This window comes from Nothoprocta perdicaria, unplaced genomic scaffold (genome assembly GCF_003342845.1).
Source record: "Nothoprocta perdicaria isolate Ctin4 unplaced genomic scaffold, notPer1 scaffold_91, whole genome shotgun sequence".
NCBI classification, from domain to species: domain Eukaryota; kingdom Metazoa; phylum Chordata; class Aves; order Tinamiformes; family Tinamidae; genus Nothoprocta; species Nothoprocta perdicaria.
Window position 1 is genome coordinate 644113 of NW_020456210.1, and position 22470 is coordinate 666582.

At 42.9% G+C, this 22470-nt stretch overlaps 1 protein-coding gene across 1 annotated transcript; it reads right to left on the bottom strand.

Annotated features, from left to right (window-relative positions):
• Positions 1-9728: 9728 nt before the first annotated feature.
• Positions 9729-21197, bottom strand: RAB21 (RAB21, member RAS oncogene family). The gene is made up of 7 exons (XM_026052767.1): positions 20931-21197; positions 13862-13921; positions 13579-13686; positions 12833-12896; positions 12162-12216; positions 11651-11739; positions 9729-11085 (listed from the first exon to the last, which is right to left on the bottom strand). The coding sequence occupies exons 1-7, from the start codon at positions 21081-21083 to the stop codon at positions 10946-10948; spliced, it is 669 nt and encodes a 222-aa protein (XP_025908552.1). The 5' UTR covers positions 21084-21197; the 3' UTR covers positions 9729-10945.
• Positions 21198-22470: the final 1273 nt, after the last annotated feature.

Here is a 22470-nt window from a genome sequence, read left to right on the forward strand (position 1 = left end):
GCCGCCCAACGGCCGCCGCGCCCAACGGGGAAATGGCGCCCGCGCCAGGGCAGGGAGGAGCAGGGAGCGGTGAAGCGCTCCCAGTTATCCAGCAGGGGGGGACCGGAGAGGGCAACGGAGCAGCCGCTACGGCGGCAGGAGCGTGACGGCTTGAAACGGCGCGCTGGAGTGACGGCTGCCGCGCAGGAGCCATTAGGACATTCAAAGTTTTTTTTTTTTCCCTTGTTTCTCTGAACAGGAAGATTTTTTTTTTCTAAAACCGCCTTTGTTATATTCTAACATGTCACATAAGATACTTGGWGTAAATAATATCTCTCCCAGATATGGTTTATTCAAAATGGGAGAATTGGATGCACACAGGAGAGTGGTCCACACTGTGACTGCTTGACACAGGGGGCCTTTTAATCTGCTCTGACTTCTCAAATGTAGGACTCACTTGCCAGATTGATAGCCATAGTGTATTTTTTACCATTAGAAACAATGGTTGCTAGTCTCAAATAGTGATTTATTTCAGGATTGTAACCATTATCCTGAGTGTCTGTGTGAACAAGACGATGGTTTAAAGCAGTGCATCCAGAACGCAAGTCCCTGTAATACACAGATTTTGACAACTGTGTAGAGATGGCAAAAATGGTAACTATAAGTCAGAACCAGCGCTGGTGGTGCTGACCACTACTAGCTCCTTGGTCCCTGTTTATACTCTCTAAATCCTCCTGCTGCTTCCTGCTTACAAATTGARAGCCAAGTGTATGGGACACAGACCTTTTTTTTCCATAAATGATAGAATAATTTAGGCTCAATGAAAGCTAATCTGTAGCTACATTAAGCATTTTTCCCTAAGCTTTCAGCAGTCCTCTGCTCCTTTGTACAATCTCTCAATGAGAAACAGTCCAYAGGAATATGGGCTTAGTAAGATGCAATGCTATTTTAGCGTCTCTAAACTGTAAACGGYGAGGAACTGCTGCCATAGTCTAAGCTTTGAGCCCTGCATACGAATGCTTTGCTTCATCTCAAGAATGGGATGTGTTGAACACAAGGAGGCAAAACAGTTGTTCCAAACACACCGGTGAGAAGGAGGGGGTTCAAGACAAAAAGTTTGTGGTTTTATGCAGAAAACCAGAGTCGCTCTGTCAGGCATAGAACCACAACTCAAAATAATGTCAGAAGTTCTTTGCAGAAGAAGGGTGGGAGAAGAGGACCACTTAAGCAAGGGAAAGGCTGACACAAAAGCTCTAACAGAAACTTTTGAAAAATGGAGATGTGAAAAGATCCAGGAAATAGCCCTTCCTCCCTCCACCCAGACTSTTCTATTTTTCTTAGAAGTTTTATCCAGATGAAGTTTAATTCATTAAAACATGCTGTTGCCGGACCTGTGCTAAGGCAGTCAGTGTCAGTAGACAGAACTTGCAGCTCAAAACTTGGCCAGGGAACCCAGAGACGAGGAACTGARAGGTACCAGATACAGGAAGAGAGTTTCACACCTGCGTTTCACAGTGCGTGATCATGGGGCTCCAGGACTCTTCCTGGTAGGACAGCCAGCCCTTCCCTCGCCCTCCGAAAGCAGAAGCATTTCAGTGAGCTCAGTCCCACAGACCAGTCCTACTCCTACAAGATGCCCAAACACTTTCTAGTCAATTGACCAAACAACCAGACCYTTCCCTTGGGTCCTCCCTCCTTATTCTTTAACAAGTTACCATTGCATAACAACAGGCATGTCATTATTTAAGACAAAGCACAAAAGGTCTGTGCTATAAAGTTGCAGTATCACAGAATGGTCGAGSTTGGAAGGGACCCTGGAGATCGCCTAGCTCACCCCCTCGCTCGAGCAGGAGCCGCTAGAGAATGGCTCAGGATTTGGCCCACACAAGTTTTGGATGTCTCCACAGGAGAGACTCCCCAACTTCTCTGAGCAACTTGAYCACCTTCACAGGGAAATAAATACATTCTTTCTTGCATCAGACACTCTTACACTGTGTTTCAGCTCGCCTCTTGTCCTTTCAGTAGGCACCAATGGGAAATATCAGCTCCATCTTCTTTATACTCTCCCATCAGATTGTTATTTACAAGTAATTGATCAAATCCTCTTCTTCAGGCCAAACAAACCCTCCCTCAGCCTCTTGTATGTCCAGGGCTTTGATCACATCTGCAGCCCTTGGCAGGACTTGCTCCAGCATGTCCATATCTTTCTCCTGTCAAAGAGCCCAGAGCAGGACACAGGAATCCATAGGTGCTCTCACAAGGAGTGSTAAGAGCTGAAAAACCTCCTCCCTTGCCCTGCTGGTGCCACTGTCTATTCCRTAGTTATCTGATCTGCCCTCCCAGGGACTCTCCTGCCACGCAGAGGCCGTCACAGCAGCCCCACCAGCTGCAGATCCCCGCTGCGCTGCCGGAAACTGTTCCCAACTTTTCTGGGGCTTCTGTTGCTGCCACAACTTCACTGGTAGCTATCACTGCTGGGCCAGCAGCTGCAGCAGCWGCTCCTGTTGTTGTTACTGTCACACAGCTACTTCAGCAGCGCTCCAGGCTCCACTCGTGTACTCAGATGTATCAGCTGCCCACATAGCCAAACACATTAAAGCTGGGCCCAGGCGAGACAAGCACCGATTCTTTCAAGTCCTGCCATCGGAGGCTTAATTTGTACAAACACACAAACCTCCCAGTAGCAAGACAAAGAGAAGTAATGCTGAAAAATTTTTCCACTTGACCTCTTTTTTTTTCTCTCACAAGAGCTACCTTTCAAGCCTTGCTTCAGTGCGGTGCACGGTTGCTCCAGGCTCATCTCGGGGTACCAAAGGGGTAGCACATGGGACTGCTGCGCTGGGCTCTGGCTGCAGCAGGCACAGCTCAGAGGAAGCTGCAGACTGGGTTCCTCTGGGCTCCCTCAATCCTGCAAGGTTCCAGGCCTCACCTGAACTCCGTGGAAGGTGGTAATGGAGATATTCCTGGATTTAGCCAAGCTGTGCCATGCGCTCTCCAGGCCAGGGCTCCCTGTGGATAAGGCTGCCCTCTAGAAACAATCAGAATCTTCAGCACTCGCTCACTGCCCCTTSCCTCAGCAAGAAGGAGGGATTAGAGTCTTTGCAGACGTGTAAGGAAACATGGAAGCCTCAGGTGTCTCAGTAGAGCATGCCCAAAGAGTAACATCCCACATTTGACATCCTCCTGCCACAAAGTTAGACAGGGATAAAGGAATGTAAGAAACAGATGGGAATCAGAAATAAGAAAATCCTCTTCCCTACTAGAGTGTGAAGACATGGTTGTGTTCGAGACACAAAGGCAGGACCCCGGGTGAGAAGCCTTCCTCAAGCATTTACAGTATTTCACATATCCTCACATATCATAACCACAACTGAGTTGTTTGGGGACTTTTTAATTCATGTATATCAACTACTAATAGAACCCAGGAATCTGAAAGATCCCAAAATATATAATGCCCATTATAAGGGAACACTATCGTTAACACAGCTGATTACACGATTACTATAGCCTTTCGTGTAACTTAAAAGAAAAACAAGTATCAAACAAGCAGAGCGGACACCAACGTGGAGCGCTCTGTGTTTGCCATGCGGGGAGAAAGCCGTGGATTGCATCAGTCTCCAGAGAGGCTAGCTGGAAACCATCCGAGAGCAATGACTAAACAGAACCCGATCTGTTGTTTGCTGACTGGCACAGACAGCTATTGCCAAAGCGACCGAGTCAGAAGGCAAAGACAACGCACGGCAGCCTCGTTCCCTGCGCACAGACCTTACACCCCCGGCAGCAGGCAACGGTTCCTGGAAAGCGCAGGAGCTACCGGAGCCGCCGCTCCACGGTGGGGCAGGCAGTGCCGTACTCCATGCCTGCTGCCCCAAAGGCAGCACTAACGGGGTGCCTGTGCTGCTAACACGGCACGAGGTGCCTCTCTCTGTAACTGACCTTCATGAACTGCTCCAGAGATCTGCTTCCTATGTAAGCTGAAATCCTTAGGTCCCTGCAAAAGCATCTGTGGCCGGTGGTACCAAGCACTGCATGCACCTATTGAAAAGTAATTCCAATCTCAGTACAATTTAATGACACTAAGCCTCAAATCAACTTTTTGACCAGCATGAACACTTTTTTTTTTTTATGGCCCAGAGTTGTTTTGCTCCCGTGTCACAAGCTTAGTGGCACAGGAGTCTCCATAACACAAGGTCAGTGATCAGATGTCGACTGGATACTCCGTTTTCTGCTTCCTGCTGTTGGGGACTATTTGCCACAGGCCTCTCATGGCCCCACAAGAGGAAGAACTTGCAGACCCATCTGCACTATTGACTACAGCCTCCTTCACAAGATGCTGGCAGTATGTGCACACAGGAAAAATCTGCACTGAAACTCTATTTGTTCCCAAAAGCTCCTGGAATTTTAGGGTCTCATAAACRAACTTCTCAAATAGAAAATACGTTTTAACACAAAGATAACAGGATTTAGCTACCATCCTCTAGAGAGTGAAAACAAAGGTTAAGGATGGCCAAGGCAGGAACTGTCAATTCCCCTTAGGATGTCCTGCCTTTCCTGTTGCTTGCTGCTTACACTCATTCTACCCATCTAGTTTAAATCCACAGCACCGAGTAAAAATATTCCCTAGTGTTCATAAGCACCCRCTATACAACTAGGGCATAAATGTGTCATGAACACATCACCGGGGTAAAGAAATACCTAGCCTMGATCCTTGGTTGGAGGTTTGACTTTCTTGCTGTTCCCTTAGGGGCTCAGAGGATTTGCTACCATAAAGGCTATCACTAAGGCAGTGAATGCAGATTAACAGCAACTGCCTTTGTCAAGGAGCTGTTTCAGGCTGTCAGAGACAAGACTGGGAATCAACCTGCGGTTATATCTGATCCCGTCCGCACTCCCATCTCTGAGGTATAGACCAGTGTTAAGTTCCAGCAACCTTTCTGAGCCTGGCTTGGCCTCTCAAGGCCATCTTCTGACATATTATGCTCAGATGGGCTCAAGCATTTGCTCTTGCATTTGTAACATTAAAAAATAAAAGGTTTTATTTAATCCAACTCTTCTGTCCCAGTATTTTTCACCATCTTTTCAAGGATATATAGAAAGTAACACTTTTCAGATGGCGGTAACAAGTTTAAGCTTCCCTACAGTTGTTTTTTTATATTCATCTTCAACACAAGAATTTTTACCTTCTGTAGAGCCATTCTCCAGTTTCAGTAGTATCATTTCTACACATATTTTAATCTTCATGGACAGAATGAGTTATATTTCCTCTTCTTTYCCTTGTATAATCATTCATCGGAAACTGCTTCATTGATCACAAAAGTCCCTCTGGGACATGGGCTGGTGCATAAAAGACAGTTCAGAATTGCAACTGCAACTGTGAAAGTTAATATTTGTGAGGGGCCATATTTCTCACCAGATCTTTTCTGAAATATGCCCAAACATCAATAGAATTTTCCTACAAAACTCAGCATCAGGTTACCCAATACCATTAAAATAACAAGTCCTCAGTATTGGCGCCTGCCCTGCTAACRTATTTTGGGGGTTCAGAGAAGAATATTCTTGCTAAGTCACACTAAGAAAATCCACTGAGACAAGCAGCCTGCACAATGAAACAGCAATGCCAGCATGCAGATCTTTGAATGCTCTTTTCTTTTTCCACTAAAGATCTTTAAGCTTTAATGAAGCTGTTTAACTTCCTGCTTTGAAAAGAACCTGTTCCTTTTCTTTCACAATAGATCAATCCCACCGACCTTGCAGAATGGCACAGTKATTGACTTTAAGAAGAGTCCACAATTTAGCAGTTTCAAAAGTTCAGAAAGGATCTTTTACAGTAATTTGGATCCACCACAGGCTCTCAGCTACTTGGCAGCACAAGATAGTCTTGGTCTCTGCCTACTGGGAGGCAGAAAGGAGTCCTTGGTACTTCTGCTAGGACTTGATTCCTTTTAAGTCACTTCTAGTATCCCAGAATCAGGATTCCAGCACCACAAAGGCAGCAGCGATTCCTTCTCAAGCTTCCAGTATTTTATCTTTTTCTCCACTATTTTGTCATTTTGGAGGCAGGATATGATTACTCGCTAGGATAAACTAGGGGAGACCCTGCAATATTTCCTGGACTCTGCTGCTGTATTTCACACTGCCTTGCTTCCAAGGGGCTTAGAAGGAAGTATAAGAACCTCAGCAAAAGATCAATGAGACTGAATAAGCTAGAGGGGAAAAAATGTTGTGTCAAGAAATGGGAAGTATTCCTCTGTAGAAAAAGCAGTGTTCTCAATGTTGAGCAGAGCCTTCCAGAAAGAGCAGCAGAAGGAAAAAAATGCATAACAAGAATGGAACTGGTTTTCAGGTTGTCTTCACYGAGTTTGTGCAGATAGTGCCTAAGATCTTGGTCTTCACCTGGGGCTCCCTGACACAGTGGTAGCGAGAGTTACATACATAGGAGAATCCACGCTGACAACTCAGGGGAAAAAAGAAAGAACAAAAAACCCTCAAAACCCCTAAACTTTGATGTAAACTTAATCTTAACCAAGTCCACTTTAATACAAACTTAATTCAAAGTCAGTTTACTCTGAATACCTCAGAAGAACACATTCTATGAAGCTTTAAATAGGTCTGCATTGTTTTCAAAAATTTGTTCAAAGTCACCTACAGTTCAAAAAGAGGGGAAAGAGATGGGGGGAAAGCATACACAGGAAAAAAGCTACCTAAGATATTACATATGTTTAAAAAAAGGGGGTGAGGGGCAGTGCGAGAAAGAAGGGACTGTTAAAAGAGGTGGAGTTGCCAGGATATTTTTCCAGCAAGAACTGACCAGCTCGGGTCCACTCCATTACTAGCACCTTCAGTTTTGCACTGAAAATGCTGAAAATTACATTCAGTTAGAGACCTAAACACACACTTCCAAAAATTAATCCCCMTGCAATGCACTTCCTTTAAGTCCTATCTGAAATTAAAGTGTCCCACGCTTGGAGTCACTATTTGGGTCATTGCAAAGCACATTTCAGGCCGCTCCCAACCTCTAGATCTAATTCACCTGTATGTCCAAGTCTAGAACAGCCTTATAAATTACRTGCCTGAATCAGTCTAATTCTCTTTATCTCCCGATCTGTAGCTTGAGTGCAGTAAAATAAGTGTGCCCTCAAAAATCTCAAATGAGTGTGCAGTGCTGTATTCAAGCTTTTTTGGACTTCRGTTTGTTCAAGTACTTCAACAAACGATAAGACTCTGAAGGTAACTCAACATAAGTCTCCACAGCAGCACYATCACGACTGTGAGCAAACTCAGAGATTAATAAACTCGGCTTTGTTGTTGTTATAGCATACAAAATTCAAGTATCTGTCTCAACTTTGTAAGATTTACCCTTGAGAAGCGTGTTCACCTTTGCAGGCCCTTTTAAAGCTGACTTGGGCGCTACAGCAGGTTTCTGGCTGAAATCCTTTGTCCCTCAGAGGTGTTTTCTCAAGTCCTTATTCTTCTGGACACCTCTATGTARACAAAAACACATTAATCACCGGACTAAATCTGATAGTTAATGTTTCGAAAGGGAGAAGTTGCTCGCTCTCACATCCTAAATTACTTTCTCTCTTTTTTATTTTTAAATAAAGCTAAAAACTGCTTTGAAGTACATGCTGAGTAGAAAGTTTTCGTTTTCTTAGAAACAGAACAGTGCCYGTTTCAGAAAAAAGCATGAAGAAATACAAAAAAAGGAACCATGATAGGTATCAGCAAGTCTTTAAAATCAAAGCCAGGAACAAAACCAATACAGCAGTAATACCTGGTTACTTAAGTCACATGCTACTCAAACAAGAATTAAACCTGTACTTCCCTATGAATTCAGTACAAATAATCTAGATGTCTTTACTAATACAAAGGTTCTTTTCCTAGCACAGTTGTACTTTGCCTGCTAAGAAYRAGATAGCTGTAGTTAATCAGTTTAAAGAAGCCACTGTTTTCACAAGTGTGTTAGAAAGCTGCTTCACTGGCTTCCTGTTCACCTTGAGACATTTGTTTTTCCGATTCCTTTCATTCCAAATCTTTTTGGAAACACAGGCCAGTTCAGGTTTTTTTTTCAGTCTACAGAGTCACAGATATCCTGGGCAAGCCACAGACCAGTAGACAGCATTAAGGAAGAGGCTCTTGGTTAAATTTGCACTCATGCAGCTAAAGTGAACTGCCAGTTAAGAATTCAGGTAACTCCCAAGCTAAGAAATATTTCATTGGTTTATTTCCTCCCTTTTACACAAGGATCAATCATSTTCCATGAGCGTTTATGAACGTCACAGGAATTCTTACAGCAGTCATTTTATGACAGCTGCCCAAGACACCACGTGGTGACATTTAGTCATCCCACTCCCCAGGAGGAGGTTTTTCATTTTTAAAAACTATACGCAGGGGGTTTTGCGAGATATTGATGTTCTGCTTCACACGGGCCATGACAGGTTCACAAGCAACAGAGCCCAACAAACCAAAGCTTAGTCCCAAGTCTCCCTTCAGGATCTGCCATGCTGCAAGTTTGACRAAACTCAGAACAGCAAGTCTGAGAATAGTAGCCAGCACTTTTTTTTTCCCCCCCTCCAACTATCAAAATATTTTAATGATACAAAAAGGCAGCTTCCTCCTCCCACACCAAGTTGCCAGCAAGAACAGTCTGTTTTGCAAGAGCCTGAATTGCTCGTGCCAGCAGGGCTGCGTTAGCTCTCGTGGCTGCGCAGAGCTGCACAAAGCCCAGAGCAGGCACCAACAGAGCAGCYGTGCGTGGCACAGCCTGTACTCTCACTTCAAGGTGGCGGGACTAACTCGCTTGGGTAAAAAGCACTGATTTCTAGACCAGATTATCACAGCTGTCCATATCAATAGAGTGGAGAAAGCCTTACACTCAGCACATGCATGCTGCAGGGCAGACAAAAAAGCTGTCATGTCTTACCTGCTTATCAAATGTAGCTGATGTTTTACCTTTTTATTTTTTAAAATCTTCACAAATTCCATGTTAGATCTTGGAAAAACTGGAACTCATGAGAACACTCCCATCTTGAACACAGAACCTCACTAATTTTACTCCACATCAATATGGTATCACTCACAACACGGATTTCCACGTGACATACAGACTTGAAAGCGTCGTTTCCAGCTTAACTGACCTGCTTAACTCTGGCAAGGTATATTAGACACAATATCAAGATGTTAGCACTGTGCTGAAGAACATCACTACATGTATTTAAGTCAGGTGTCTGTAATTTCATGGGCRTGCATTTCAATTCACTCCAGAGCTCCATAGGCAAGAAACAGTTTGATGTCCAGTAGCAAGAAGGAATCACTTGTCCATCACACGCACAACTGTATCAGAAGAGCACCCCAGGATTAGTCAAACGGAAAGCATCCACACCACACGTCAGGCAGAAAAAGGCAGGGGGGAAAAAAAAGCATCAGAACCAGTTTATAGCAAAGCCATCTATTATTTCAGAGAAAAATCAGGTTGAAGACAGCACACTTCTTACATGCCAGACTGGTTAGTTACTACTCCTGTGGTGCATCAGCACATTCCCACACCATTCCATGTATTCGTATGCAAGACTAATTCTGCCCTTCAGAAAAAGGAAGGCCAAGGAATGYTCTATTTTGTCATAGACATCACCTTTACTGTTTTTTTCCAAGCATGACAACTTAGATAAAAAAAGTCAAAGCACAAACATTTTGAAGTTTCAACTGCCACCACTTGTGATCCTTCTGTGATAATAATTTATACACTGTGTTTCTGAAAACCCTCCTCCCAAACCTTAACAGGGCTTCCAAGAGCTTTGCAAGAGAAAGACCAAGTCAGGAGCAAGGTTGGCTCTGCCTGGTATACCCGACGTTAACAACTGCATCTGGCAGGTTCTGCAGCTCCTGCACATTCACTCAATCAGAAGTGGTTCTAGTCAATGCTAATTCACATGTTCACTCAAGCCCTGCCTTGCAAAACCCCTTATGCTCATTAATAGTTTAAAATGCTGTCTGGGCACACACATATTAACACACCTTACGAGTTCTATCGTGCCTCCGGTTTACTGGCTACCAGGTAGATGTGGGCTAAACTTGGGTTGGCTTCCGGGGACATTCTGAGAGGCTGAAGTAAATGCAGGGGCAAGATCTAAACGTGCTCCCACTGTTCTGGGTGCTGGTCAAACACCTCCACCTTGAACAGCCGCCTAAGAGGCATTTCCTCCCCGCTAAGGCCATACGCTACACACTGCTGCTTGGCAGAAAAAAAGCCTTTAAAAGTTGCTGTCGCTATGAATATACTGAAAATAGACTGCTTTCAAGGAGGAGGAGAAACTGAGTGAGCATTTCAACAGTACACATGAAAAGCTTGTATCTTTTCACTGACTTATTCACTTCACAATTACTGACAAGACTGATGTACATATTTCTGCACCTGCACTTGTAAAAGCAGATAAAATATTTAATATGTAATTTACAATGTATTTTACCAGCTTGGCATACAGGATGGACAGAATATATCAAAGTAGTCAACAGTTATAGGCTTGTGGAGGCCCTGCAAAAATATTACTTCAGGTATCTGCTAATTAAAAAAAGAATTTGCATTTTAGAAGTGATACAATTYCATCTACCACAAAATACAAAGAGCCGCAAAAACGTATACCATTCCAACAACAATGTATATAAGTTATTAAATAATGATCTGATTTAAAAGAATATAAATGAAGCCTTTAAGTAGGTCTTTTCTACATGCATATTATTCCTCATTAAAGAAAAAAATATGTAAAAAGGCCATTGGTAATTGCTTTGTTAACCACTGTAGAAAATGCCAATTCTCTGGTCACAGATGCCACTAGTTTAGCACTTAAGGTCTCTGCAGTGTTATAAGTGATTATTTTTAAATACTGTTAATTCTATTACTCCATTGGTAAAGGATGCGTGACTTGGAATATGGCAGTCTTCATATTGAGGGCAACGATGCACAGTTTTATAGTTATCCAGAAGAACAGCACCCGCCGCTGCTCTGTACTTGTGGTTCATCATCAATGATCTGTACACCTCGCCTCGCTGTTCCTGACTGGCTGGAACCATTCCCTCTTGCTCTTTCATCCACTTGAGCAGTTTCTATCATTCCTGGAAATTAAGACATTTATTAGATTACATCCCACGTTTTTTTCTTTTCTCTCTCTCTCCCCTCCCTCCTCTTCTGCCTTTTTTTTTTTTTAAGACTAAGATCTTAATCCATTTCAGTTACATGCATAGATACCAAGTTCAGCAAGTGGCTCTCTCTAGTAAGTAGTTAGTAGCAGTTTTAGTTAGTTTAGTAGCAGTAGTAAGATTTTAGATATTACATGGCAGTTAAAAAAACCACACACACACCCATACACTCTCAGTCCCATTCCTAATGGACCAAAGATCCAAGAGYTCCTCCCGGCTAAAGAAGGATCTTGTACACTCAGATGTACTGAGATRGTGACCTGGAAAACCAAAGTATTGTAATTCTGCAATACTGGAAGCATTCACACATCAAGCTACCATAGCTCTTCGGGTATACAAGTGGCTTGAAGTAAAACAAAACTTGAAGTAAGTTTTAATGAAGGTTTCAAATTAAGGCTTTTATGTAAGGTTGGAAATATGACCCAAGCCTTCAGCTTTCTGTGAAAGAGTGCTTTACAAACAAACTAGACATAATACCTACTTTTACAAAGGTCCAGGAACAACTCTTCAATTCCTTTATTCTGTTTAGCTGAAGTATGATAATGTTTTGCTCCCACAGATTCAGCATACCTGTACRAATGCAGATACAGAAGAGTTCCACTCCATTGAAGCCTCATTAATCTTTCCAAACCCCAAGATTTTAAGTAAAGCTAAATGATTATAACTGTTTTCTCCTTCACTGAAACTTATCTACACATGCTGATTTAGCATATAATGGAATAATCTGAGAAAAATAACCATGATTCAGAAAAAAACAATAGGTGAAATAAAGAAAATGTCACCTCTGGAAATGCATTTAAACTACAATATTGACTTGCATCAAGTACAATTCTCAAATTGCAATTCACTAAGGCATTTGGGGACCCAGACAGTAGGAGAACAAGGAGCAGAAGCAGCCAGACGCTGCTGGTTCATGCCTGCCAGTTGCTAAGAGCATCACAAGTAGAGCATAATTCTGCAATGACTGTTTCTATTAATAGATGGTAACTTACGTTTCTGCTTCTTGCACTGAAACATGCCTCTCCTTTTCCAAGTCTATTTTGTTACCTGTTAGAGACAAGTTGATCCGTCAAGTTTTTGTATTCTAAAATTAACCCAAAGAGATCCTGCAATCATACCTGCACTTTTTTTTTTTTAAATAGAAGCTGACACAAAAAGATCCCACATTCGTCTGTTTGACACAGGCTAAAATGTTATAGGAGTCCACCTCCCACTCAAACATGTTCACTGCAACGTACAAATGAAGTTCTGCTCATTCCCACTACCTCCCCACCAAAGGCATGTGAATGTCTACATGGAGTCTGAGGATTTGCCATAAGAATATTAAAAAAAAAAAAAGGAGATTTAGGCTTTACTTTGTTAAGACTCTGCAACCTGCAGTTGTCTGCACCTTGACCAAGGTATAGCATTAAACAGTTTTGCTTCTTTAAAGCTCCTACTTTCTCTCAGCTGTAATTTACTGGAATTTTCAGCTGTTCATTTGTGCTTTTACTGGAATGTTTAGCTTTTTTTTCATTAGTTTAAAATGAATTTTAAACATTGAATTCACAGCACTTTTATCCCTTCACGTGCACAACGTATCACAGCAGCATTCTGAAAATGTTACTAATGAAAGAAGTGTTTTTAATTCAGTCACTACAACCATGCACTAGAAAGGACTTACCTACTATACATAAACAGATTTCGTTTCCCAACATTTTTCTTAATTCCTTAACCCAGTTTTTTACCTGCATAGAGAATAAAGACAAGTTTGTTTTCACTTTGATAAATTACTGCTTTAGGCATTACAGAACTGATCTATTCCTTCATGAACTGAGAAAGAATTGAATACAGCAACAAATATTTAGTGAATATTCTTTAGACAAACGTGTAGGGCTCTAGTTCCAGTATTCTGCAGGTTCTAGCTTACAGCTGAGTTACTAATAAGTGGCTTTCATTTCTGGAATAACTGCTTTACATAACTCACCACACACAGGGTTAGACCCACTCCAAAGAACAAGTTCACTGCACTCTGCATTTATTTCGTAGGTCAGTCRTGAGATCATTGACAGGAACTTACTGACACCCACTGCACTAGGCTTTTTTTTTTTTAAAAGGTATATAAATTTCCTGGGAGAACAGATGGGACAAGAATGTTGAGTTAACTGGTGGCCAGGGGTAGCTGCTTGCTTTGTTTTCCTGCTTTGAAGTTGTATGCTCAGAGCATTAACTTTGGCATTGCTATTTCAAGGGAATTTAAGTAGTGAGCAGAGGTCACTACGAGAACCTAAGAATACTTTAGGACATCATATAGAGCTAGTTATGCAATAACTTATGCAAATCTAATTCCTCCTGTTCYGAGAAGATGTCTTACTAACACAAAACCAAGCACATTTACATCTTGCAAATAGGCAAAATCTCTCACAGTACCTTCTGAAAAGAGTCTTCATCTGTTATATCATATACTAGGATAGCTCCATTAGAATCTCTGTAGTAGATCGGCCCCAACGCATGAAATCTTTCTTGACCTGCTGTATCCTGCAGTTGTTAAAACATACTCATTACCACTTAAGACAAAACAAAGTAGTTAAAAGACTGCAATGAGCTCCAAACTTCACAAATGTGTGTAACATTTGAGCTCTATTAATCATAAGCAGTTTATCAGGAAATTAGTCTACTGGGGGAAGGGGAAATTAAAGAAAAGCAAACATACCCATATTGCAAGATTTACTCTTTTCCCACCAATATTTAGCTTCTTAGTAAGAAAAGATGCCTGGAAAGCAAAACAGATTAATTAGAGTTCAGTTTTATATACACAAGTATGTCTCACTCGACTTCAGATCAATAATAAACACATTTGAATCATTAAAGAACAGGTTTCTGGATCGAAATACTTAAGACAGAAGGCTGGGTCAATACTAAGGCAGTTAGTCATTTCACTGCATTTTGCCAGATGTCATTTCTAAAGCTTAGCCTTACTTCCTGCTTCTTGTTGTCATWCTGAATGATTTGGGAAGGACTAGAAGAAGGTTACGCACAAAACGCCCGATCCAAAATGTTGATAAGCTTCAAGTTCAGCTTAGACTTTCCACTAGAGAATATGAAGTGGACGGGACATACCTCAACTGCTTGGAACTCTTAATTTGCAGGAAGTGAAGTAGTTCACTATTAGTAAATTATTAAAACAAAATAGTTTCCTACAAGTCTCAAAGCACTAGTATTTGGCAAGAAGTGCCCTGTTGTTTAGAAACCCCTCTGGTTTTCTGAAATGAGCTCACAAATCTCCTTTCACTTGTTTTATTCTAGTCCTGTTCCTACAACTTCAGTACGTTCCTCTTCACTGTACCCGAGGAAGAAAGTGCACAGATAAAAGSGGAGTGTCAGGACTGGCCTGCACATAAGGGGCCTCAAAAGAAGCATAATCAAGGAAATTCTTAAAGCGACTAAGTTGTCTTTTATTTGACAAGACCAGAATATATTACAAGCTTAGCCTAATTCCAGTAACTCAAAAGAATGTCTGTTCCTCTCAAAGCCATAGACTACATTTCAGATGCCACCTCTTACTAGGTGTACAGTTCATCTGAAAGGAGTATGGATCTAATACAAGTTTATTAAGCAGAAACATTAGACTTAAAGGTGTTCAAACTGTTTGCCCATCCTCAAATCCAGCAGCAACTACTTAATATCATTAGTCAAATCAGTTGACCAGAGCTGCCTTTGCCTTTTTCCTAAATTCTAGAAGAGCCTGCCTTTCAGCTTCACCTCATTTTGCATTCACACATCAGCCAGGTCTCTGCGGTATCTTACAGTACATTGATTCTAAATCATTTCAGGCTGCGCTGTAGCAGCTCGACAAGGTCTCTGCTTGAGCACTGGCCAGGCACCGAATTAACCAAAATCATCTGTGTGAGTGGAAAGGAAAAAATACATAGGCCAGAAAAGCTGCCTAAACCAGTCTGCCCTTTAATTGAATGAACACCTATACCCACACAAAAGACCATGGCAGTTAAGTTTATAGCCTAACCCACTGCRAAAACACCTCTCTGGAATGATGACCTTACAGTTGTCCCGCCAACTGAATGCGCAGCTGGCTAGAACAGATCCTGCTCTTGCACTACCTTCCTAACGGGAATTCTRGCACTTGTATGACATAAGGTAAGGAACTGATTCAAAGTCTTTCATCTCCTCTTTCAAATAACTTGTACCCTTTCCCTCAAGGCATTCCATAAAGTCTAAAAACACAATACAGACACAACCAATACACACAGAGAACAGACCATAGATTAAAAAAAAACCACACACACAAACTCACTTGAAGAGCAGGTAGCAGAACTGGTCATTGGGGCCCACTGTTTTCAATCAACTTACAGTCTACCTTTGGGTGGCGTAACAGTCAATGTCACAAATGGTTCCACACAGTATGTTTAAAATACATAGCATATTATCTAATTTGAAATAAAACAACATACCACTAGCGAGTCTTAAACATGAGGGAAGCTTTAATGGTTTAGAGGGAAATCAAGATTTTTACAGAAACTAGAATATGGCTTTTAGCTAGCAGGCCCCAAGGATCACTTGTCTACTCAGTCTCCAGTTTTGATATCCTACTCTGTTCTACTACAGCCAAGTTCAAAAGCCAAAAGTTTAGAAGTGACTTCAAAAAGTTGTAATTCACCAACACTGGTGGAAAAGTATAGGTTAAACACATAGAATCTAGCTTACTTGCCAATATTTTATTGAGGACTACCTAGACATGGGGCAAATCTGCAGGAGAGCTTTTTTGAGCATTATTTGCTTTTGCCTAAGCCTATGCAGGGCATTTCTTACAGACTGAGGAGAGCTAAGTGTGCAAGAACCGTTCTTGGACCTCTGCATTAAAAGGTAGAAACGCCTCAAAGAAACGGGGTTCATATTATATCCTTTTGAATACAGACTTCTGTGTTTCTAATATCTTGGCTTTGGATATTGGCCCAGAAGAGACACCTGCATCATTAACTGTCCAACATAACACATACTAAGCAGATTTATACCCCTAGACAAATTTTGCTCAAATATCTCTCCTTTAGGTCACCAATGATCTTGCTAGAAATCCTGGGTGGTTTTTTTTTTTCTTTTTTTTTTTTAATTAAAAAAGACCAGTAGCAGAATACTTGTTATCCTAAATACCCAAGCTTACATACATGTGAGTAGGCTTTTCAGTATCTCCTGAAAAAGAAACAGACAACAGCCCAGCGTGCCCTTTCTGCTGTACTTGCTCTCTGTATCAGGCTAGAGCTTAATCTAAAGTCTCAGATCCCTGGCTCAAAACAAGGAAAGACAGCATAGGTATGAAGAAGTTCACAAGCAAAGCTTATATGAACAGCTGTCTAAATAAGAAGTCTGTAAACTGGTAACGAGCAGGAAACCTCAGCAAGATGTTGTGCCAATAGTCAATACTACATATAGACAAAATGCTTCATTCTTTTCCATTGTGTTTGCATAGTAGAGAAATGCTCTGCCCTTGAATTAACAGATAGGCCAAGTTTGCCATATTTACCTTTAAATAATCACTGTATTTTATAGCCATAGTGGCACACTATGCCTAAGACACAAATACACACAGGGAAAGGGAGGAGAAGAAAAAAAGTATTATTTTCCCCTAAACTCCCAGGGAAAAGTTTGTCTCATGTAAGAGCAGGGTTACCACTCTTCACTCTGAAGGTTASAGATAATCAAAAAGCTCATCAAGCAAGCGGCAGGACTTGAACCTTTTAATGGAAAAAAAAAAAAGGCATATTAAGAGGTTTTTTTCCAGGTTTCAAAGCATAAGGAAGACCCCTAACTACTGTTCTGGAGTAGGGAGTTTCCCCATTCAGTCCCATTTAGGTTGCACAGGATGTCAAAACTGTTCAAAGTGATAAAGTCTAGACAACATTAGGAGTTAACGCATAGAAAATTCAGCATTTTCAAACCGCTACAGGCAGAGCGAACCACGGACTCATGGGTGAAGTGTCAACTGTGACTTCTAGCTTACAGTGAGCAAGCAACTCCTTTCTATACTATGCGAAAAATCCTACTTAACCCAGGAGGCTACAGTTAATTCCAAAACAAGCAATCTCATACGAGCTTCAAGTAAGATACTATTGGTATTTTGATTCACACAGTATGAGCAGTCTGAAGAATACTTACACACTTAGAAAAATCATAAATGCAATTACAGGAGCTAAACACCATTCTGTTAATGAATCTGTACAAAATCCTTGAACTTTCAAGAACTCAGCTCCACGTGTGCACCAAGCCCTGTTACAGGAGGTGAAGGGACCTGAATGGAACAAGGGGAAGATCCAGGTGCAACAGACTCTCAAGAGCAAGTCACTGCAGAGCGGGAAAGCAACTCACTGTCCTTGACCCCCTGGCTATTTTATTTTAGGCACAGGGACAAACCAGGCATAAGAAGACTGCATAAAGCACTAAGCTGAAAAAGCAGACCAAGGAGGCTACCTCAGACACCCCTGACAGCTCTCCAAGGTTAGCCAAGTTCCCCAAAGCAATCCACATCAGCAGTGTATGACTGGTGCAAGATTAGGGTCTCTTGTACTGGAAATTTTGTAGCCCTTTTCATATTTCAGGGATCAGAGTATAAACACTGCATTCATCTCCTGTAATTTAAAATCAGAAAGTATCTACCTAGATAAAGAGTGATAGTTTGAGAGTCAGTTTATTATTGGGGTAATTCTAACATCCACCACAACACCAGTTTACAGCTGAGAACCATTTAAAGACTAAAACACTGACCTCGATACCTGGATCTACGTGAAACGATTTTAACTGGCCCCACCAGGACCGATAATATACTCATGTCTTGTGGGGAGGTGGGAAATAAACACACTCAGCTTCCCTGCATCAGCTTCTTCACATGATAGGTGTTCTCTTTCCACTAATAGGAAACCAGCAGCTACCCTTTGTTTCCATTTAGAGGTCCTTTGAAATCTTAAGCTTGTGGTTTCAAGCTAATCTAACATGTCCCGGCAGCCTCCCCACCTCTGCCTAAAAGTTCCTGTCTATAAAAGGAGGCTCCAAATCTTAAGTTTCTGTCTAGCTGGAGGGGAGGCAGAGAGCTCCCTTTCACTATTACCCATGTGCTATAGGCCCTGGCGGGGGAGAGGGGGGTGGAGGAAGGAAAAGAGGGCAGAAGAGTTCCTATTTGTGTGTAGATTAGCCTCATTAAAAACATGCTAAAGTGTTAGAATTCGGGTGGAAAAGCAGAGATAYCCAACAGCAAGATTCCCACTGCTCAATTTAAGGCCTTCTCCTGCTCTTTCCCTTCAAAGGGAAGGTATCCCTAGGCCACATTTCCCATGAGACAGGGCTGGTACTGCAGGCAGCACCAGGCAGCATCACTACACTAACCTCTCAAAAGTCTGCAGGCCACCAGGCTGCTTTTTGTTGTAAACATACTGGAATAAAGCACAACGCAGAGCTGCCTTCATTTTTTTTCTGAAGCACAGAATTTTGTGCAAGAGCTACCTGCCCCACTATAAATACCAAGTATTTATCTAATATTGATTTTATTAGAAAGAGAATCATTTGCTGAAATACTTTTAATTGATGTCATGAAACAAAGCCACTTTACCAGATTAAGCCCTTAATTAAAAAAAGTAAAATAAATTTTAAAAGTATGTCTTACAGCAGAAGTCATACCATTGCTTAGTCAGATATTCTAGTTTCTCCATACCTTAATTTAAGGGATATTCTAACTTGTTAGTGGAAGTACCTATGATTTACTAGACTTTTTTTACTGCTATAGGGGAAAAAAACCAAAACCAATAATACACATTTTTGGATTATTATCATTTGGCACACTAAAATTCAACAGCAACTGAGACACAATATAAAAGCCAAGCGAGCTGAAAAAYACAATGCAATCAATTAGAAACAGCTCTATCACTTGACTATCTGCGTTTAGATAGCAAACAAGAGCCTAACTGTAGCAGTGACAAAATTTCTATTTCAAGCACCAGCACGTGTTTCCATTCCTTTACAAGCAATTCTCACTGTCCAGTCGGTCCAAAACAAGGAAGCTCCCAAGCCAAAGCATCTAGAGAGGTTTTTTACTAGCAGCATTTAATTGACCTGTCATTTAAAGCTCCTTTTTATGACATCTGTGAAATATGTCTGTATTCCAACTTACTTTTTGCTTCTGTTTTTGAATTTTCCACTAATGACTTGACCAACGTGACTAACTAAAACAGGGGAAGTGCTTAAAGGACAAGCAGCATTCATCCCYACTTCTGCTTGGGCTATCAGAATACACAGACCATTCCAATAGACTCTAAAAAATTCTCGTTTGCTTGATGTTGCAGTTCAGGTGAAAATCACATCCATATCCCAACGCCTGTAAGTTACTAGATCCTGCTTCAGCCAAGTGAAGTATCATTTACCTCTATTGCAATCAGAGCTGCAATTAGCCTGCCAGAAATACCACAGCAGATGCCTYGTGCCTAGTAAACCTTCCAACAGCTCTTTCCAACTCCAGAATATGAACATACGCTAATAAAGTTTAAAATATGTTCTTTTTTGATATTTAGKGGCAAAAAGGAGCAGCTGTATTTGTTAATGAAACATTCACCATATTGTTTCCAGCACATCCCCAATGCTCTCTGTTTTAAGGGAAAGCTTCACCATTAAGCACACTGCCAAGCTACCAGGCCCCAAAAAGACCTTTCAAAAGGTGTAGGAATAGCTCGCATTCACCTTGAGGCTCTTTTTGCAGCCACCACCATCTATTTATTCTGCACTTCACATGAGAGAATTTAAAAGGCAGCTCAAAACCCACCAGGGGCCCACATGGTGGCAGGATTTATTTCTTTACTTAAATAGCATCTATTAAGCGTGGCACACATGGCAGCTTTAACTAACCTGCTCACAAATGTTAAGAAAACCTRCTGCATAGCTGCAGATAAAAGGTTAAGTGAGCAGAGACAGCCCACCATACAAACTTCATGTACAATGAAAATGATGCAAAGTTTAAAACAAGCTTTCTAAGACCTGCACAGTCACACRAGTATCAGCTTTGGAGGTTTTGTTTTTTAACACCACAAACGTGCCATATCAASGCTGTAGATAGCGCAAACACACAAACATTTTCAGTCAGATACCCTCTCACACATTCATGACTGGAACAGCAGCTTCCTGGTGCTTGTGACTAATCTGACAGCATCACTGAGATCCAGTCCAAAATCCAARCAAATAAAGCAACAAGCAAGTCAAGAGACTTTTCTTTTTTGTGTGTGTATGAAACCTAAAGAAACATAGCACGAGCTTKCAAGTGATTTTATAAAAGGCTGCTCTCTTCCAAGGCTAGCACCGAGGCTCTGAACCRCCAGGCAGCCTATAATTATCAGAAATGGAGCACATACGAAACACTTAGTCATCAGCCCACTGCTGACGATTACAATAACAACATTAGTTTCAAATCACGCTTCCACCTCGCAACATTCAAAGGAACACATTCACATGCACAAACTGAAACTGAAAAAAAAAAAGTTAGCGTTAAGAATAGAAAAGAGTTATTTAGGCACTGTAAGCTTATATCTAAGGGGTTATTTAAACTAAGGCCTAGGCCTTTAGCACAGCCCGCTGGAGACAGCCACCATTCAGAGCGGGCACTGGTCTCACGGGCTACGCCGCAGCCGCAAAGGCGACGGTTTAACGGCCACGCGGGGAGCGCCGGTGCCGCGCGGCTCCCGCTACCGAGCCCGGGGCGGCCCGGAGGGGAGCGCGGGGGGCGGCGCGGCCCGCACCTGCAGCGTGGTGATGTGCTTGTCGTTGAACTTGTTCTCGCAGTAGCGCAGCACGAGCGAGGTCTTGCCCACGCAGCCCTCGCCGAGCAGCACCACCTTGAAGGAGAAGCTGCGGCCGCCGGCGGCCGCCGCCGCGCCGGAGCCCGCCGCCATCCGCGCCCCGCCGCCGCCTCACATCAACGCGCTGCGGGCGCYGCCGCCACCCTCCTCGCGGCCCGGCCGGGACGAGCGGCGCGACGAAGGGGAAAGGCGAGCGGAGCGCGGAAGGCRCCACAGGGAAAAACGAGAGCCAAAGCGCCGCCACCAGCAGCCGCCTGCCCCCTCCCCTAATGGCGTCTTCTTCCTCCTACGTCACGCGCCGCGCGGTCACGCGCCTCCCCCCCACACCCCGCCGCCAATGGGAGGGGCGGAGGCCAAAAGCCCCGCCCCAAAACCGGAGGGGCGGGGCCTCGCGGCGGGAGGGCGGGGCCGGCCGCGGCGTTGGCGGCGGACGGGGTGACAAAATGTCGCCGCCCGCGGATGCGCGAGTGCGGGCGCACCTGACAAAATGTCGCCGCTGCGCGCCCCGGTGGCGGGAGGGAGCAAGGGAGGCGCGGAGGAAGGGAGGAAGGGAAGGGGCTGCCCTCGGTGCCCGCGCCGCGCGCTCCGGGCGGGGCCCCGCTGCATCACGTCACGGGAGCGACCGTTTTTTTCCGTTGCCCGTAAAGGCAGCGCAAGGCGGGTGGCAGTGGTGCAGGTGGCTGCTTGGGCAGGTCGCGCTCGCCCTGGATGCTCATCTAGAGCTCCCCTCTCCAAAAAGCTTCCAAAAATACCAATCTGCTGCTCAAACATAAAAAGGCTAATATTCCACATTATCTGTGATGATACTTGTGGCCTAAGCAGAGCAAATAGCTTTACCATATCTAGTAACARTATATCAGCAGGGAGGGAAACCCACGTAGGATTTCCTCGCACATAGCAGCCTGGTTATCAGAATCCTCGTCTCCAGAAGACTTGCCACAAACGCAGCCGCAGARCTCGTGCCAGGCAGCACGTCGTTGCTGATCACGAGTGTCATTAAACAGACCRTAATCAAACGCTTTAACCAGAGATACAAGAGAAAGCAACAAAAAAAGGCATGAGAAAAACATGCTCGGAGGTTCCTTGACGAGAGCAGTCTTTGATGCACTAGCTTTCCACCTGTCAAATCGAGTACTGTGCCGGCATTAAAAGCTGCCCGCGCACCCGGCCCGACTACTGGGATGTAGCTTCTCCCTAGCCCTTGCTTAGTGGTGAGAAAGAAAGTGCTTCTGAAAAGGCTTCACGGTGCAGTTTCCTTGTTTTTGTTTTTCTCTCTGTCAGAGGATATTAATGCTGTGTTGTGTGAGAAGGAATAGAGGGAAAAAAAGAGAGAATGCCACGAGGAGAAGAAAAATCAAATTTCCTGAAGCAAGAAATATCATTACCAAGCAGTGTCATATTTATATACCAAATAGTTTTTTTTTAACCTTTTTATTTTTTCCAATTGTAAATACATAGAAAAAAAAAGATTAAAAATCAA

Coding starts and splice junctions, on each gene's coding strand:
- RAB21 (XM_026052767.1), bottom strand. CDS start 21,083: ATGGCGGCGGGCTCCGGCGCGGCGGCGGCCGCCGGCGGCCGCAGCTTC. Junction 13,687..13,861: donor GAGTAAATCTTGCAATATGG/GTATGTTTGCTT, acceptor TAACAACTGCAG/GATACAGCAGGTCAAGAAAG. Junction 12,217..12,832: donor AATCTGTTTATGTATAGTAG/GTAAGTCCTTTC, acceptor TGTCTCTAACAG/GTAACAAAATAGACTTGGAA.